The sequence below is a fragment of the Terrapene carolina genome, unplaced genomic scaffold, assembly GCF_002925995.2.
Source record: "Terrapene carolina triunguis isolate 2854851 unplaced genomic scaffold, T_m_triunguis-2.0 Scaffold89, whole genome shotgun sequence".
Taxonomy (NCBI): domain Eukaryota; kingdom Metazoa; phylum Chordata; order Testudines; family Emydidae; genus Terrapene; species Terrapene triunguis.
Window position 1 is genome coordinate 17,729,278 of NW_020664440.1, and position 20,013 is coordinate 17,749,290.

Below are 20,013 nucleotides of genomic sequence, written 5' to 3' on the forward strand. Positions count from 1 at the left end.
GCACTACTCTATACTGAAAATTTGTAAAGAAATAAAATAACATGTTTATTTTGGTGTGTGTGCGCAGTAGTTGGAAAATGCTTTTAAATGTGGGTTTAGAGCCCAATGGGATCTGACAGGGGCCAACGTTAAGTGTGCAATACCAGGGGAACTTTAATATAGTGCCATTACAGTAATTCTCTTTTGGGGGCATATCAAACTGCTTTAAATTAAGATGTGCAGCTTCACACTTATCCCCCCTTTCCTCTCATGTCCTGACTCGTCAAACTAACTTTAATTTTATGTTGAGTGATTCTTCCACTTCACAGCACATTCAAAGCAAAATAAATTACTGCTTGTGGGTTATGCTGTCATGTGACAACATTCAGCAGGACATGGGTGTTGATACAAGTTTGGTGAAAACTGATTGGTGGAGTCTACATATAGCTCAATCTTTTAGTTTTAAATAGGAGACTTTAGGGAATAGATTCAGGGGTGAAAGTGGGCCGGTACTGGCTTGTATACAGCCCACATTAAAGCGCTGCGGCGGCACTTTAACGTTGCTGCCCCTTCCATGTCGGCGGCCCTGCCAGTAGGGACCCTACTGTCAGGGCCACCGAGGAGGGAGGCAAAAGGGGCAACTGCCCCCGGGGCCAGTGCTATAAAAAGGCCTGGGGCTGCCGCGGCCAAAGCCCCAGACCCTTTTAAATCACCGCTGGAGCCCTGAGAGGCAGGAGCCGGGCAGTGCGGATGGGCTGGCTGGGGGAGGCTGACCACTTCCAGGGGCTGGAGCCGGCCCCATACTGGTAAGAATTTAATATTACTTTCACCCCTGAATCGGTTTAATCTTTTAAAAATGGCCTGTATTAGTCTGCATTTCATTTCTTGCAATACTTGCTGACCAGAGCACATCTTACACCCATTTAAAAAAATCCAACTTGTTTGTTAACATACTGGGTACCTCTTCCTTATACATGTAGGATCTTATCTATCAGTTGATATGGGAACTGTATTTTCTCAACCCAGAGTGGTGGTATCTGGGTGGACAAGGTTAAAATACACCTCCCCCACCCACCCTGCTTGACTAAAGTTTGAAAATCCATCCTAAGGCTACTTACTTTAGTAAGTAAATATCATTAGTTTCACCCTGGGAGTAGGGAAAAGTAGATTGGGCAGTTAGGCACATGATAATTTTGCAAGGTTCTCTGTATTTAGTTACCTGCAGTGTAACTTGTTTTCTTTCAATAGTCTCAAATCTGTCTCTGCTGCTCCTTGTCTTTCACATAGAATCACAGAACTTGAAGGGACCTGAAGAGGTCATCTAGTCCAGTCCCCTGCACTCAAGGCAGGACTAAGTATTAAGTAGACCATCCCTGACAGGTGTTTGTCCAACCTGTTCTTAAAAATCCCCAATGATGGAGATTCCACAACCTCCCTAGGCAATTTATTCCAGTGCTTAACCACTCTGACAGGAAGTTTTTCCTAATGTCCAACCTAAACTGCCCTTGCTACAATTTAAGGCCATTGCTTCTTATCCTAAACTCAGAGGTTAAGAACAATAATTTTTCTCCTTCCTCCTTGTAACAACCTTTTATGTACTTAAACTGTTCTCATATTCCCCCCATCTTCTCTTCTCCAGACTAAACCCATTTTTTTTCAATCTTCCCTTATAGGTCATGGTTTCTAAATCTTTAATCATTTTTGTTGCTCTTCTCTGGACTTTCTCCAATTTGTCCACATCTTTCCTGAAATGTGGTGCCCAGAACTGGACCCAATACTCCAGTTGAGGCCTAATCAGCACACCATAGAGCAGAAGAACTGATAGTTCCTTCCTAAAGGTATGTCTTCACTACCTGCCATATCGGCGGGTAGCAATCGATTTATCTGGGATCAATATATCGCGTCTCATTAAGACGCGATATATTGATCCCCGAACGCGCTCACCGTCAACTCCGGAACTCCACCAGAGTGAGTGGCGGTAGCGCAGTCGACGGGAGCCACGGCCATCGATCCCGCGCCATGTGGACCCCAGGTAATTCGATCCAAGATACTTCGACTTCAGCTACGCTATCCGCGTAGCTGAAGTTGCATATCTTGGATTGATCCCCCCCCACTGTAGACTAGCCCTAAGTGGAGTACTTTGCATTTGTCCTTATTGAATTTCATCTTATTTACTTCAGACCATTTCTCCAGTTTGTCCAGATCATTTTGAATTTTAATCCTATTCTCCAAAGTACTTGCAACCCCTCCCAGCTTGGTATCGTCCACAAACTTTGTAAGTGTACTCTCTATGCCATTATCCAAATAATTGATAAAGATATTGAACAGAACCGATCCCTGCAGGACCCCACTCGTTATGCCTTTCCAGCATGACTGTGAACCACTGATAACTACTCTCTGGGAATGATTTTCCAACCAGTTGTGTGCACCCACCTTATAGTAGCTCCATCTAGATTGTATTGCTCTAGTTTGTTTATGAGAAGGTCATGCAAGATGTATCAAAAGCCTTACCACATCTACCGCTTCCCCCCCCCCCCAAGCACAAGGCTTGTTACCCTGTCAAAGAAAGCTGTCAGGTTGGTTTGACATTATTTGTTCTTGACAAATCCATACTGTTATTTATCACCTTATCTTCTAGGTGTTTGCAAATTGATTGCCTAATCATTTGCTCCATTATCTTTCCAGGTATAGAAGTTAAGCTGACTGGTCTGTAATTCCCCAGGTTGTCCTTACTTACTTTTTTATAGATGGGCACTATATTTGCCCTTTTCCAGTCTTCTGGAATGTCTCCTATCTTCCACATGCTGAACCTCCTCTTTCACCAGCATCCTGTGCTCCTTCTCCCATTACATGTAAGCTCCCTCTCATGTCCTCAATTCACTTCTCCCCTCAAAAAAGTGAATTACAGGAGCTGGCTTCTTTGTGGAACTGTAACCTTACAAACATCTACTTGTCCCTGGTAATAGTCTCATTTTACAGTTGGGGAAATTGAGGCAGAACTATTGGGGCATGTCACCCTTAAGTTACAGTGCCTACTCATAGTATAGTTCTTTGATTAAAGGTAGATGAACCTGTGACAGGGCGCTCCCTCTTACCTATAAGCAACTCAGCATACAAGGTTGAGAGGAAGCTTTGCTGGACAGGAGAACTTACCAAAAAATAGAACAAGCTGAAGTTTTAAAAAGATTTATTTAAAAATATTTTCTTCCACTTGTCTGAGTAACCAACATTAATGGGTCCAACCATATCTATGAAAAGACCTCTTGTGAATCAAGGACTTTCATCTAATAACATGGACCAGTTTTTTTGGGGTGTGATGAGAGGCTATGAAGTCTGCCTCAGTTACTGAAGCACCTTGTATCCTATGTCTGTCTGCACCTTGAATGTCAGCAAATTGCCTGATCTGTTAAATCAGGATGTGGCTTTATCTTTCATGGCAGTTTTATATTTGCCCGTCATCTCTTTAGGCAGCGGTACTAGACCAGGGCAGGGAATCTGGCCTTCAATTTCACACATACATTCACGCAGGTGATATTTTTTGGGTCCAAAGGTTGCAGGATGAGAGAGCTGCTTTTTCTCTTGCTCCTCTTTTTTTAGCGTTTCCCTGGAAGAGGAAAAACAATTAGCTATTAAGAAGGCTGGATTTCTTCCTCTCTTTCGCCTGCCCCCCGCTGCCTAAAAAGAATGGTGATGCATTTTTTTTTTTATACACCAAGATTTCAAAGGGCAGCATCTCACACAGTAATGGCTGCTAGCAGCCAAACAGCCTTTCCAGGACTGACTTGTAGAAAGAATTCCCATTCACTTAGCTTGGAGCAGCTTTACTTTGTCAATGGCACATGTCTCTCAGCCACAGGGGGGAGATCAGGTCCCCTTTCTTCTAAACCAGTGGTACATCAACTCATCTAGATATTTGCCTAGTTTTACAACAGGCTACATAAAAAGCACTAGTGAAGTGAGTACAAACAAATTTCATAGACAATGATTTGTTTATACTGCTCTGTATACTATACACTGAAATGTAAGTACAATATTAATATTCCAATTGATTTATTTTACAATTATATGGTTAAAAATGAGAAAGTAAGCAATTTTCCAGTGCTGTGACACTTTTGTATTTTTATGTCTGATTTTGTAAGTTTAAGTGAGGTGAAACTTGGGGGTACACAAGACAAACCAGACTCTTGAAAGGGGCACAGCAGTCGGGAAAGGTTGAGAACCACTGTTCTAAACCTCCTGGTTTAAGAGGCCCTGTCCACTTTCAACCCATCAGGCAGTGCTGTGACATTACAGTTCTATCAGAGACAAGACAATGACTCCTCAGGTTGTGAAATATGTTTACTTACTCGCTTTTACCCAAGATTTTTTTAATGTGCTCCACTATCTCTTTGTTGCTTTTATCTTCCACATCAACCAAGACTTGCTCACCACTATCTGTAGAGGAAAGAGGTACAGAATAGGTATCAACAGGTGACTACCCAGAAGTATCTACCATTTCGCATTAGATAGAGTAAATATTTGAAGGTGTAACGCACCAGCAAGACAGTCACTATCCACTAGGCCACACTACCTCCCTATAAATGGATCTCATGACCAGAAAGCCATGTGGGAAGCCACAGCCCTAATCCATCAACCCCACATATTCCTATGGACTAGTAAAAGAGAGCCACTGGAAGGCTTTACAGATGCAGCATATGTATGATGTGAGGTCCTTATTAAGATTACCCTTGTAGTAGACTGTTACTGTTCTGCAGTTACGGAACAAACCCCTACCGCTTAAAATAGCGACACTGAAGTGCTGTGAGCCAGGAACGCTGTAGAGCTTCTTTTAAATATCAGCACAACGGGTGAGCCAGCAAGTCTGGAGCACCCACTAGTTGTACAAGGTGCCTCAGGTCTTTGCTCTCTAGGCCCTTTTAAAGGGTGAGGTTGCAGTTACCCTATCATAAGACATCCTTGGCAGTGCCTGGATGTCTGACACCCCCTGAGAATCACAGTCGGTATAAGGCGGCTAGGGCACCCAGCAGCTTGTGGGAGAGGAGAATCTGCTCCGTTAATTTGGGGGGCGGGGGAAGGGGTGCCCAGCACTCCAAGATAAAGGCACTTACCTAAATAGAACCTTAGAAACGGCGAAGGGGTCATGTTCTTAAACATCATGATCTGGACCCAGGGGTTTTTGTACTGAATCTGAGGGACGTTGAAAAACACAAATTTTCTAGGGGGGGAAAGAAAGCCAGAGGCGCTTTTAGCGAGCAGGTCAGTGAAACGCACACAGCCCCTCAGAGGCCGGCAGCAACATCTGCCCCCACCCTCCAGCACAGACCGTGCAAGTCACAGCCAGAGCGGGGCCCCAGGGATTGGGGAAGGGGGGGTTAGCTCTGAAGCCCCGCCGAGGCTGCACTCACCTGGTTCCCCCCCCCAGGGCGGGCTACCCGGCAGCCTCCTCTCCCCGCCGCTGCACTCACCTGGCCCCCTCGCTCAGCTCCCCCGTGGTGTTGTAGTTCACAGTCATCACCTTCACCGCGCCCTTGAAGACGATCTCCCCCTGGGCCAGGTACTGCAGGGTCCTGCGGATGGGGAACCGGCCCTTCATCGGCATGGCTGCAGCTGGCAGGGGGCTCCCTCGGGCACAGCCCGCACGCGGCGGGCCCGGCTGCTCAGCCCCGCAGCCCCCAACGCGCGGGGGAAATGAGGCTGCAGGGCCCGGCAGGAAGGGAGAGGAAACACGTGCTCTCCGCCCCTGCCGCAGAGCGCTACGGGAGACGTAGTTTCGCTGCCCCAGGCTAGGGCAGCGTAGCTAGGGGATTTGCAGGTGCAATGGTGGGAAGAGGAACAGGGGGTGTGTGTGTGTGAAAGGAAATAATGTGGGGACCGGGCGAGAGGGAGGGAGGAAGAAGAAAAGAATTAGGGGGATGGTGAGTAGAGACGGGGCAGCCCTAAGAGACGGCTGCAGTCTGAGTCACCTCCCTGGCTCTCCTATGCATCTGTTTGCTTAATGTAGTGACCGGATAGTGCTTCTTAACTGTTTGTTGTGGGATTGATTCAGCTGCCTGTTCGTATTCACATCACCTCTCATCAGTATGGCTTAGGTCACCAGGTGGGGCTCCATTGAATTAACCCCAGGAGGAAATTGAGTTGGTGGCCTTAAAAATACTGAAAAAGAAAGCATTATCCAGCCTGGTACATGGGCATCAGAGTTCCCCAGCTGCTGGAGTGAAGAGATTCCATGAGACTTCAGCTTTGTTTCTTCCTTTTGTTTTTTCTCTTTTTTTTTAAAAGCAAGCTTTTAGCCCTCTTGGGTGTGAATAAAAGCTTGAAAAGGAAGTTTGTGCATCTAAGTGCTCAGAAATCAGAAGGCAAATAAAGAGCCTAACATTTACTGTTTTAAACAAATCTTGTTACTTTTGAACTATTGGCAGGACTATTTTGTGTGTGTGTGTGTGTGCTTGACTCAAGATTTTGGAAAAGCTGGACTTGGCAATACTGATTTACTAGTATAGTTGTTAGGGTTCAGTAATTACTACTAGCAGTGGGTTGAAGAAAGGTGACTATAATCAGTGAAAACCACGGAAACATCAAGACCTTGTTTTAGAAGCCAACAGCGTAAATCAATGACAGGTTATGCATGTATGCAGTTAACACTGAAATCAGGTTATGCATGTATGTAGTTAACACACTTGTTTATGGGGAGGTGATCTGTGATTAGAGCAGGATACTGGTAGTCAGGACTTCTGGGTTCAATTCCTCTCTCTGCTACTTACTAATTAGGTGTATGAACTGTTGAAACCACAGCTACTCTGTGCCCATTTCTCTACTTGCTTAGCTTGTGTGGTTGTGATCTACTTGTTCATAACACACTTTGCAGTTATGTAGCACTTTTTGTCCAACCATTTTGAAGTATTACTAATGTCTAGTAGTTTAACAGTCAAAATTGGTGTGGAAAGGGGTTTAATTCAATGTTATTTACACAATATGAACTTGAGGATTGATACTCTGATCCAGGAGCATTTCCTTAGTTGGGTGTGGGCTACTGTCAAATACACAAGCTCCCACCTTTGCCTGCAGTGACTGCGCTACCGATATGATTACAAGCATTTACATGCCATTACAGTATGTGTTCCCTTTGCATGATTTAGAGTAACAGTAATTTTCCCAACTGAGGAGCATGTACTTCCTACTTCTACCCAGCACTGAGCATTAACCTTAGAAAACAGAGCTGGGAAAACCCTGCCATCAGGCGAAGTGCCAAGAGATTCCAGAGCCTGCAATTAGGGGAAAGCTGAAATGAACAAGTTTATTATGTGCTAAATGTGGCCAACAGTCTATTTCTAGCAAACTCCAACTGAAAGGGCATGATAGTGAGAACACCCTGACCTCTGCTCCCATTAACTTTATATTTGGGCCAGATAGCTGAAAAATTCCAGTTCAACATGGGAAATTACAAGAACTTAGACCCTCAAGGGCTTTGGATAAAGAGACCAGCACCTTGAGTGTCCGCTGTGTGGATTGCTAGTCAGTGAAGAGTTGAGCACAGAAGTTGTGAGTAGGACAAACAAGCAGGACTGTACATAAAGTGAGCAGTAGCAGTATTTTTCACAAGCTGAAGCTTCTGAGTTGCCCTCAGCATAGCAGTCCAGCATTGAATAACAAAGATACAGATGACTGTGGCTAGATCTACCTTGGAAGAAAGGAAGCGATATCTTGGCCAGCATAAGACAGATGATGGGGTTTCTAGCTTCTGCTGCTATCTGGGTTTGTATAAACAGAATAAAGTCTGCAAGAATCCCTGAGATTGAGAACCATTTTATAAATGGCTGGGCAGATGCCTTCAACTAAGGAAGTGGTTATTGACTTCCCCAGGTCAATCAGCAATTCACAGACTGAGCCTGAACTAAAAACCTGCCTTTTATCCATGTCCCTATCTTTGTCAGATACTGAAAAAGAGAAAGGAAACAGCTCCATTGCCATATGAAGGAACAGACAAGGAGCTGAGGGTCCTCTGCATATTGATTACCCCACAGACCATAAGCACCTCACAACCTATGTCTGTCCTGCTATTTTTTGAAGTGTTTTGAGATGTTAGCATGAAAGATGTTATATAAAGTCAAATCCCTTTCTATATGTCAATAGTGGTTATGAGCAACTGAATTTGCTATTAAGCTAATCCATTACGGACAAGTTGGTTTAGACTTAGAGGAAGAAAGCAGAGAACACTGATACACACACAATATTTTGCAAAGATTAGACATTCTCTGCTTACAATGTAAATAAGGCAAATACAAGACTTGGGATCACAGCACGGGAGAGGGAGGATGTGGAATTATTTATGAGGAGATATAGCTTTAAGAGAGCTGGAAGAGAAATCTGAAGGAAAGAAAAGCCAGTTTGCAGCTGAAGTCAAGTACAGTGTCCCAGGCATACCATGACAGAAGGCATGCAGTTGAATGGGAAAGGATGAGATGACAGAGACAGGAGTAAGGGAAAACGAGGGAGAATTAAAGAGAAAGGAAAGCTGAGATAAATGTAAAATCAAGATTATGTAGGGCCTTGTAAATGAGGCTGAAGAGCTTGAATTTTATGTGAAGCCAAAGGAAAGATCAATGGAGGAGTTAACTTGGTTGGAGCAGGGGAATAGGGAAATTATTCTGGAAGCAGTGAGACCACTCAGTAAAAAGTAATAATTAAGGCAAGAGATGGATCCGGTTTCAGACAAGGATGTAAGCAATGGTTATAGTACAAAAGGGGAGAAATTTGAATATATTAAAGAATATGTTGACTTAGAATTTGTAAGGTGGACATAGATACCGTAGTATGAAAGCCAACATAGGCAGAAGTGACAGGAGTTAAAGAGATGGGAATTTGGAGAGAAGAGAGTCGAAGAGGGCATTGGGTATATGGATCAAGAGGAAAGTGAGGTTGCTGTTAAGTCTGAAAAAAATGACAGTTCTTGCTGTTTTCTATCATTCGGTTGTGTGTCCCCTTCATAATAATGTCCTATTGATGCAAATTGGATTTTGAATACACGCAAGAGTCCAGATTTTGCATTTCATTTCTCTTTTGCATTCATATGGCCACAAAAGGCTCAAAAGCAGCTTGTTGAATTTCTGTTCTTTTTTGAAATATCTGACATGAATACTTATTTTTGTTAGTGGCAAAACATACACCTCTGTCAAATATGAAGAATGAATTTTGTGCTCATAAAAGTGAGGGACCAATTATACTTGCAAGCCCAAGAAAAATCTTGGAGTCTTTGTGGATAGTTCTCTGAAAACATCTGCTCAATGTGCAGCAGCAGTCAAAAAGCTAACACAATATGAGGAATCATTAACAAAGGGATAGGTAATAAAACAGAAAATATCATAATGTCACGATATGAATCCATGGTACACCAACACCTTGACTACTGCATGCATTTCTGGTCGTCCCATCTCAAAAAAAGATACATTAGAATTGGAAAAAGTACAGAGAAGGGCAACAAAAATGATTAGGGGTATAGAACAGCTTCCATACAAGGAGAGATTAAAAAGACTGGAACTATTCATCTTAGAAAAAGAGACAACTAAGGGGGGATATGGTAGAGGTCTATAAAATCATGAATGATAGGGAGAAGGTGAATAAGGAAGTGTCATTTACCCCTCCACATAACACAAGACCCAGCGCTCACCCAATGAAATTAATAGGCAGTGGGTTTAAAACAAACAAAAGGAAGTAATTCTTCATACAACTCATTATCAGGGGATGTTGTGACAGCCAAAAGAATAAGATAATTGCATGGAAGATAGGTCCATCAATGGCTATTAGCCAATATGGTAAAGCCCATGCCCTGAGTGTCTCTAAACCTTCAACTGCCAGAAGCTGGGAGTGTATGACAGGGATCACTTGATAATTGCCCTGTTCCGTTCACTCCCTCTGCAGCATCTGGCATTGGCCACTGTGTGAAGACATGATACTGGGCTAGGTGGACCATTGGTCTGACCCAGAATGCCAATTCTAATGTTCCTAGGTTAAATATAACTCTCAATAAATAATCTCATATGCTTTCAGATGGGAACTCTGAGAAGCCACAGAAAGATGAATATCTTTAGTGTCAAATCTTGCTCAACTTGTTCATAGGCACGAGTAAGGTGAAGAGGATTTGGGCCTTTTTATTAGAATAGTTTAAATGACCACTCCAAAAGGAGACTTTTATCCAATGGGGAGAAACTATCAAATTGTTTCTTTCTGAAGACAGGCGTGACGCTGGTAAGATAAGTGCCAGCCTGGCCAAGGCTATAGGTGTTAGCTAAGAACAGACAAACTCATAGCTAGAAACCAGACCAGCTCACCTGTATGTTAGTTTTGTTCAAAACAGGTATTAGTCTTATAAGAATATATTTAGTGTTTAGACTCTATGAAATGTTTGTAAGTTGCTGCATCCATTAATCTTACTTGTAATGTCTGTATTCCATGCTACAAATAAAATATAAAAGTTTGTTTTATAGTTGTAAAAATGCCCGCTCTGAACTTATGAATTCAGATGAGAAGAGTGGCTTCCCCCACCCATCCAGGAGGACTATCAAAATATAAGTGGGCCATTGTAGAACAAAAACTTTGTTGATTGCCCCATCCACCCATGGAGAAGTATGTGTAGAAGGCATCATCTCATTGGTGTGAATGCTAGAAGAGGAAAAGAAAAATAGCTAACATGAAGGTTTTTCAACACTTTGCTGTTTGGACTCTCACAAGGGCTGGAGCTAAGAAACAAAAAGGAGAGATTCCCAGGGTTGACCTGGATTAAGTCCTAAAAAGACATTCAATGCTGACAGATTACTACATCTCTGTCAGCTTTCAAATCACAGACAAACTCATTTGTGCATATATGCTGGCTTGCTTTAACCTGTAAATAACTCTCTGATTTCTTTCAACTAGTTAATAAACCTTTAGTTAGTTTATTGCAGGGTGTGGTTACAGGCATTGTCTTTGGTGTGAGATGTAAGGCACAAATTGAACTGGGATAAGTGACTGGTCTCTTGGGACTGGAAGCAACCTGAATATTTTGTGATTTTTGGTGTAAGTGACCACTGAGGAGCAAGATAGACTGGAGAGCCCAAGGGGACTGTCTGTGACTCTATGGTAAGACTAGTATCAGAAGGGTAGCCGTGTTAGTCTGGATCTGTAAAAAGCAACAGAGAGTCCCGTGGCAGTCCTGTGGTTAGTCTTAAAGGTGCCACAGGACTCTCTGTTGCTTTTTATGGTAAGACTGTTACAGTGATCTAGGAGCTCACATTTGTTACTGGGTTGGTGAAATCTAATTATAAAACATACCACCAGTTTGGAGTGTCTGCCCTGCTTTTAACAGTCTGCCCTAAGGTTATCACTCACGGTTGTGAGCCACTCCTGATAGCGTGACAACAGGGAAGCAGGTAAAACTGAAATTTTGGCATGGATGTGAAATGATCACCTGTGATTCAAGAAAAAAATAAAGCATTTATAAAAATCAAAGATACATTTAGGTTTGTAATTCACTTTAATAGTATAAACCTCATTTAGGTAGTAGTATTAAGCCACAACAATATAATGCCACATTTAAACAGCATTTAATAAAATGCATAAGCTAATTCATGCACTGCAATACTCTATATACAAACACAACAATGCAAAATTTCTCTTCATGACTGAAGACACTGATTAGATATAAAATTCAGATTAAAAAACTCATGCTATTATTTTTAAATGCCATCACATATACAAAGCTGATTTCACAAAGAAGCTGTGAGAAAGCAACAGCTTTAACAGGTTTTAAACCTGAAATTAATGTAATGGCATAAACAACAGTTTTCTAAACAATGAAGAAGAGAGGGTTACAAAAAATATCCCAAGGAACTATAGTAGACAATTCCTTTTGTAACAGATGGGGTATTTTTGCAAGAGCTCATAGCTCATAGGTACGCCAAATACATACAATTATACAATGAAAAATGTGCAGTTTTTCAGTTATAAAAGTGTCTGAACACCGGCTTACAATATATTTGAAAGAACAGGTGGATTATAGGAAAAAATTCCAGAACTTGAACTTAATTCCATGGATGATAAAAAAACAAATCTGCTCTATAAATAACATACTTTTCTAAAGCATAGCCCCACCTCTAACTTGAAATCTATTAATTCCCCTTTTCAAAATCTAAATTGTAAAACAAACTCTTTAAATGGATCTGTACCTGCTTTGCAGTAATATATGTTTCTAGGAACAGATTTTTATGTGCAATGAGCCAATTACTGAGAGGTGCAGAGCACCTGCAATGGGAATTGAAGCTGCTCAGCGCGTCTCAGAATTTGGCTGTCTCTGATCACTACAGGAAGCTGATTTCACATCCTGTAGTTCCTGCAAGATAGTACATAACATATTTCATCCAAATTTATATTTAAGCACATTTTGTCTTTCAAAAGAGAAAAAATTCAAACTTGTGAGTTCCATAACCCTTCAGTCTTAGAATATGGGCATTATTTTTTAAATTCACAGTTTAATTATTATTCTTTGAAATGGCTGCAATGCTGATCAACACCCCAATCCATTTCTTAACCTTAAAATTTTTTCTTGAAGTAAAAAAGCATTTAAAGACATTAAGGTGGCCATTCTATTTTCAACAGAAAATCAAGAATATTCAAACGGTATGATTGTCATGACACCAAAGGAAGGGCCAACTTATGCTAGAAATGCTCCCATTGATTTAAATGGGCGTTTCACATGCAGAAGGCCTCAGAAATTGGGCTTGAAATGTTAAAAAGATGGGTGTTTAACAAAGTCGATATTTGAAACAAAGTCTACATATGTTTATTAAACAGTATGGCAAAAAGGAACACATTCTTAGTATTCTTCACAGCAAAGACTTTACATCCAAGGCCCTGATCCTGCAAAAGCTTACGCATGTGAGGTGTTCCCCTTGACTTCAGATTGCAATGGGAGTTGAGCACATGAAGTGCTCAAAGATTTGGGCCCAGGATATGTACAAAATTATTCTAAGGGAGAATATTTTAACCACTTAAGTTACTGAAAGGTCTGTAGATCTTGTTAATTTTCCTTTCAGCTAACTTGGACTTACATAAAAAGTCTTGTGCAAAAATAATTACATTAACCTCAGAACAAAATGAATTTCAGAAATTCTTTGTGATACAGGAGTTCTCAGTGCCTCTCATGTCTTTATCAGTAATAATGTAATTGTTCAGTTTTCTGAGCATTTAATTTCCATAACTGGATGTTATTGCACAACTGAAGTTGTTTTATTTTTTAAACTATTGAAGAAAACAACATTAAAAACTGAATCTCATCTGGACAATTTTGTTCCCTTACCTATCTCTGACTGATCATTTCCTTCAGTCTAGTTTCCACTGATCTCTATTTTTATAGGAATACAGCATGTGAGGGGACTGTTTCAGCACACTTCTCTCAGCCCTTCTGCGATAGAAACAAGGAATACAGTGTAGAGGAATGTAGTCTAAATCTGGGGCTTACTCTAATTTAAATTTCCATATAATCGGATAGTTTAGCATCCTGATTATTAAAAAACCTGACATTTTACACCACAAAGGTGGGAGGCATTGTCAATGCAGAGGGGGATCGGAATATTGTACAGGAAGATCCGGATGACCTGGAAGACCGGAGTGACAGAAATGGGATGAAATTCAGTAATACAAAATGCAATGTAATGCACTTAGGGACTACTAATGATAAGAATTTCTGCAACAAGCTAAGATCTCACCAGTTGTAAGCGACAGAGGAAGTGTGAGACATGAGTGTGTGAGCTGATCACAGGATGACTATGAGCCACCAATGTGATATTGCTGTGCAAAAGGCAAATGCAATCCTAGGATGTATCAGGCGAAGCATTTCCACTAGAAATGGAGAAGTATTAATGCTATTGTACAAGGCACAATATTTGGAATATTGTGTACAATTCTGGTCACCCAGGTTCAAAAATGATTAATTACAATTTCAAACTGGTGCAGAGAAGAGCTACTAGGATGATCAGAGGAATGAAGGGCCTATCTTACGAGAAAAGACTGGAAAAGCTTGGCTTGTTTAGTCTAGTAAAAATAATGTTGAGAGAAGATATGATTACTTCCCATAAATACATTAAGGCAGTTAATACTGGGAAGGGGGCGGGCAGTGAAAATCTATTTAAGCTCATGAACAATGTTGGCACAAGAAAAAATGGACATAAACTGGCCCTGAACAAATTCGGGCTGGAAATTAGAAGAAAGTTTCTAACCATCAGTGGGGTGAAGCTCTGGAACATCCTTCCAATAGGAGTTGTGGGGGCAAACAACTTAATTAGTTTTAAAAGAGAACTGGACAAATTGTTGAGTGCAGCTTCAGGATTGCTTCTGATGGTAGGGGGCAGGACTCAGTAGCCCTGGAGCTCATTTCCGGTTTATGTCTCATGTTCCTAAAATCTCATGCTTCAGGATTTCAGCTACCCACCTGTAGAGGTCAGGAGGGGATTCCCTCCCACAATGTATTCTGGGTGGCTTTTTTAATGTCTTTCCTTTGAAGCATCCGGGATGGCCATGGCTGGAGATGGGACATTGGGCAGGGTGGGTCAGGGCTCTGAGGTGGCACTGAGCATTCTCTGTCTCAGGTGCTCGGCTGGCTGGTTGTTGCTCACATGCTCGGAGTCTAATTGAGTGCCATATGTGGGATCAGGAAGGAATTTCCCCCCCAGGACAGACTGGCAGTGACCTCTGGGTTTCTTTGCCTCCTTCTGTGGCATGAGGATGCACATCGTTTGCCAGGATTATCTGGGTATATCTCACTAAATCATTTCCCTGCCACTTGTGCACCTTACTCCCTCCTATTCTTTGCCTATGGTACACGATAGTTTAGTTTCCTGTGGGCTGTAATACTTTGGTCTAATTTCGTTTGTTGGATTTAGTGTGCGGGTGCTGAGTGATGTCGTTGGCCTGTGATATACAGGAGGTCAGACTAGATGATCTGGTGATCCCTTCTGGCCTTACACTCTATGACATGACTGTTATGGTCTTGTTGTTGAAGATTTTAGAAATGACATTTATTGCACCATGTACTGCATTCTGCCTTTTACTTTATTCTGTGGGGTATAGTTCAAAGATATATGGCAGCATTTCTTCTAATTAGCCACTAATGGAGACTTAAAGAAATCACTTTAAAACTTTACAAATAGACCTCTTTCAGAAGGCTAGGAAAAGCCCCTCTGTGTCTATCAAGAATATAGGGGAATATTTACTGTCTATTTTTATTTCATGTTTTCCCTTGGGAATTGTAGATTCTACTAACTCTCAATTGGATGGCTCCTACCAGCCATGAGAAAAGGCTCAGAAAATAACGTGAAAACCTCAAATGACTTAGATTTTTTTAAAAAGCACCAAGGACAAAGTGTCAAATTCAGCCTTGGTTTAGAAACAGGTAGAACTCTACTGAAGTTAAGGGAGATGATCTTGCTTAAGACAGGCCCGAGTCTGGCCCAAGAAATGAAAATTAGGAAGGCCCTGATTAGCAACCCAATCATAAACTTTCTTTTAACATATAAAAATGTATGAATACATGGCTACATATATGTACATATACATACACGCTTTATATACACTGTACATAATATATTACACAGAGCTAGTTATGAACACATTCAAACACACATACATACAACTATGTACATATGCATTAGCTACACGAATGAGCTCTATTACTAAACATGCAGAAATATACAATGGTAGAAGGCACAAAGAAATATTTAAAAAAACTATATTAAAAAAAAAAGATGGGGGAGGAAAAGCATGAATTTAAAGATCATAGTAATCCATTTTCAAAGCCCTCACATAACCCAAATAATAAGTTAGACATTGGGAAATATGGAACACTGTGATATACCGACATGGATATTTTCCATGATAAATACAGTACAGATTTCACAATAAACAAAGTGCCCTACAATAAGGAAATTATAGGCGATAGTGCTTTCCAATTCCAATATATTTGACTTTTGAAAAATTTTGTATGTGTATTTCATTTTAACTTCCATCTTCATTACGGCTAACATTTTAAATGTTTACAAAATAATTTCACATTTAATACGGATAACCATTAAGGTGGGTTTATATCACACAGGCTAAAAAGGGGATTAGGGCACCCTTAGTAAAAAAATAAGCTTAGCCTTATTTCTAAAGGGCTTGACAGTCCGATAAAAGACACTTTTCAATTGACACAGCAACTTCAGAATTAAAAGGGGAATGTCAAACACATTTTAAAAATAGTTTTTGATTTTTCACTCCTCACTCTTTATAAGGCCCTCTTGCAAATTTGAAAGTAACGTTTCTATTATTACTCAATTTATCTTTCTGTATCTGGTAACTCTGACCTTCCCCCTCCCCCGTTTTGTATGAAGTAGAAGCCAACACAGCTTCTTTTGCTGGCTCTATCTGTGTACAAAGATGTATTGTGACCGCAGATGTTCTCTGCTACTATCATAGAAAGTCTATGCTTACACAGGGAGCCAACCGTGATAGCTGCAGTGCTGCTGCTATCAGGCGGGTCTGGTGCACTCCTGGAACTAAATTCTGAGATGTACCTGAGGCTACTTGTTGCTTTTCTTTCCATCTCTCTGCTTTTTCAGGGGTAAGAGAGGAGGAAGGAAAAACAAACCCACACACCTTTTTTTTTTATTTTCCAGATAAGGACTGAAAGAGAAAAGAGAAATGTCAAATCAAATTAAGGAAAATAAAACAAAATTAAAAAGAAAATCCTTTGCCAAAGGGAGATTTGAACCTGCAAGTACTTGCTGATAAATCTGCATTTTAAGCCTTGGGGCAGTATTGTTATGGCATGTATTTAGCTGTCTCTCTGTGTATGTGCAGACATCCCACAATACCAGCAGTGAGCAGCTGATGCCATGATTGGAACTATGATATCTGTTAATTTCTTGTTTATGTCAGTGGTGCCTTACATGTAATTGAGAATGGCAGTGATGTCAGCACAGTTCTGAGAATCTAGTGTGTTAAAAGGTTTGCTTGAAGTGTGTGTGTACATATACCAATGCTAACTCCTGAATTGTCTGATACAGATTGGGTGCCCCATCCCTTTTGCTATTGCAGAAGGGCTTTCCTGATCTCCACTTGCTATAGGTGACTCTTTAGCCGGACAGGCCCCCCGCTTCCTGGCTGAAATCCATTCACAGGGGCACTGTCAGTTAGTTCTTTAAACTAGGTAGTGCTTTTAAAATTCTTCCCTGATTAAAAATGTCAGTCAGTCAGGGAAAGATTCTAATTACCACTCCTTCCCATATAGAGGTTGAAGTGGGAAAATATTCTGAAAATGTTCAGTGTTTCCCAATGTCATTTCAACAACCCCATTCGATACACATGACAATGAATAGGGTGCAGTTTTCAGCATTACACAACCTCTACCAAAGAAAAAAACATCTCATAAGAAGGACATGATAGAGATTGGTTAGCCCCTTGTGCAGCTTAGGACCTTTATGGGTTTTGCAACATTGGGAAATCATCAGGGCAAAGGAGTGTTCTGGCCAAGCCTCCTCTTACCCCAATATACCCCAGAACATACCCTGTGCCAAAGGCTTCTATGGGGGGGCAGAGCAAACCCAGCTCGATTCCTGGCATAGAATCCCCCTTGAGCCAATGCTATTCATTAGTGGTCTTTATGCCTGCCCTACAGTCCATTTGTGTCAGGAATTACAGTGCAAGGGGGCTGTAGGTCAATGATGAGTCTTGCCATCTGTGACTAAACAGCCAGCCAAAACTTCCATTGGCCAGCAGTCAGTTTTCTGCTGCATGGGGCCTTTATAATCTAAACATTGTCTACATTCTAACAGTTTTTAGATGAGTCAAAATCTGGGTCTGTGTGTCCCATCTAAAGATTTGGGATCTGATTCTCCTTTCCCTTCCACCAGTTTTATATTAGAGTAACACCATTGGCTTCCAAGGGTGATTTCTAATTTACAAATAATGGGGAAATGAAAGGAAAATAATCTAATCTTAATCCTGCTTGCAGTTTGACAAGTCAGTGTGACTAAGGAGAATTACTTTTATTTAGATTTTTAAAATATGCCTGTTTGTTTTAGGTGCGTATACAGTAAAAACAATTACAAATCTTATAAAAATAGCCCAAATGTTGCTTACCCAAATTAACCCTTCATAACTGTCAATAACCATTCCTTTATACCCAGATACGAACTCCAAACTCACATCTTTCTCGAAAGAATGGGAAAACAGACAGGCCTCACAGCATACCCTGATGGTCAACAGACTTGGGAGTTATGATCACTTATTGCATTCCAAACAATTTCAGCCAACACAGAACTTCAGTTTTTGCATGAACTAAATCTTACTGCTATATACGGATGGTCAAGCTTGATTCACCATGACACTTCTACTGAGTTAAATACTCTTTACTTTTAAAAGCAGCACAATAAGACTTTAGCAGGTTTTGAAGAAGGGTTAATTTTGAAGCAGTAGCAGGAACTTTACTTGGATGCAAGGTTTTCTAGAATCACTATCAGGCTATGGTACTTTGGCTCCTAATTTTGTCAGGTCAAATCTGGCCACACAATTCGGTTTGTAAAAGTAAGTTTTTATCAAGTTTAAGACCAACACAAATATTTCCAATAATTCTGTTGTTGTTATTTCAAAAGAAAAACAAACAAAAATATTCCCAATCTATATTTACAATACAAAAGTGCAGTCTTGTGCTTAGAGAGGAGAAACTTAAAGCGAAACTGACTAGAAACCAAAGTGATGCAGACTAGTCTATTCTCATTGTCCAATCCTTAAGAGTACACAAACAAGCCATAAATGGCAGAAAATAATTTACACTTGCAATACGCTTTCAGTTTTAAGAATCACATGCATTATTAGTAACATAGGCAAGGAAATTACTGTTTGAACATATGGGATCAGGTCCTATGTGGCAGCCAAACTGTGAAGAGTGTTGGTCAGTGGTGTGCAAAGATGACTGAAAGCTCACCTTTGCACTCCTATGATCTTGGGAGCTGCTGCGTGCAGCCATTCCCCCTGTGCTATGTTGAAATAGCACGTGAGTTGCAATGGCCACAAGGAACTGAAAATACGGCCAATGATTAGCATAATGCAGGAGCAACTTGGTCATGCTCCATTTTCCCCAGCCATGCCTTTTTCCCTTGCTATCCCAGCCAGAGGTGGCTGGAATGGCACAAGAACCCCTAAATCAGCTCCATCCCTCTGGTAGATCAGCCTTATATTAGGATGGTCCTTCTGGAGCCAGTTAAGATGGCTCCACAGCTAGATTACCTCAGTGGTTTGGTGCAAAAAAGCCACACCACAATGGAGTTTGGCCCATAATTTTTAATAGGACAATAATGTTTTAAGTGCCTCTTTTACAGCATCTCTCTCTCTCTCCAGCATACCAATTCATTGGCTCAGTGTTAATGGTAGCTCTTGAGCAGCATGTGAAAAAGAATCATGAAGCTTATTATCCACACTTATCCTATTATCTGTAACTTGTATTCAAATAGCTGAGACCCTGAATATCTTCTAAGCTGTGGGATCCACCATCTGCTGTCCAAATTTCTACCATCTAAATTGTTTGTGTTAGAATCAAAACAACATATGATCACAGAAAACATTCTTTTTTATTAATCCCATGGGGGCTACGTTAGCTCGGCTCTGACAAACCATGCCAATAATGCTACACGAACAGAGTCTTCATAGTTTAAAGGTGGTAATTTGAGGGTTTTAAAATAAAAGTGTAATTATGGAACTGCTTCACTCCATCCATTAAGTACATTTACACTTTAAAAAAATAAATCCTAAGTATGGGCTCGATTGCAATACCCATACTCACACTCAATAGCATTTTACTCTACATAAAGTCTTCCTGAAGTCCATGAAACTACACCTCTACCCCGATATAACGCTGTCCTCGGGAGCCAAAAAATCTTACCGCATTATAGGTGAAACCACGTTATATCGAACTTGCTTTGATCTGCCGGAGTGCGCAGCACCGTTCCCCCAGAGCACTGCTTTACTGCGTTA

The 20,013-nt window shown here is 41.0% G+C and overlaps 1 protein-coding gene across 1 annotated transcript; it reads right to left on the bottom strand.

The window, feature by feature from the left end:
* Positions 1-3,149: 3,149 nt before the first annotated feature.
* MRPS25 (mitochondrial ribosomal protein S25) lies at positions 3,150-5,683 on the bottom strand. Its single transcript, XM_024207534.1, has 4 exons — positions 5,445-5,683; positions 5,088-5,194; positions 4,326-4,413; positions 3,150-3,583 (listed from the first exon to the last, which is right to left on the bottom strand). The coding sequence occupies exons 1-4, from the start codon at positions 5,576-5,578 to the stop codon at positions 3,391-3,393; spliced, it is 522 nt and encodes a 173-aa protein (XP_024063302.1). The 5' UTR covers positions 5,579-5,683; the 3' UTR covers positions 3,150-3,390.
* Between the last annotated feature and the right edge of the window lie 14,330 nt (positions 5,684-20,013).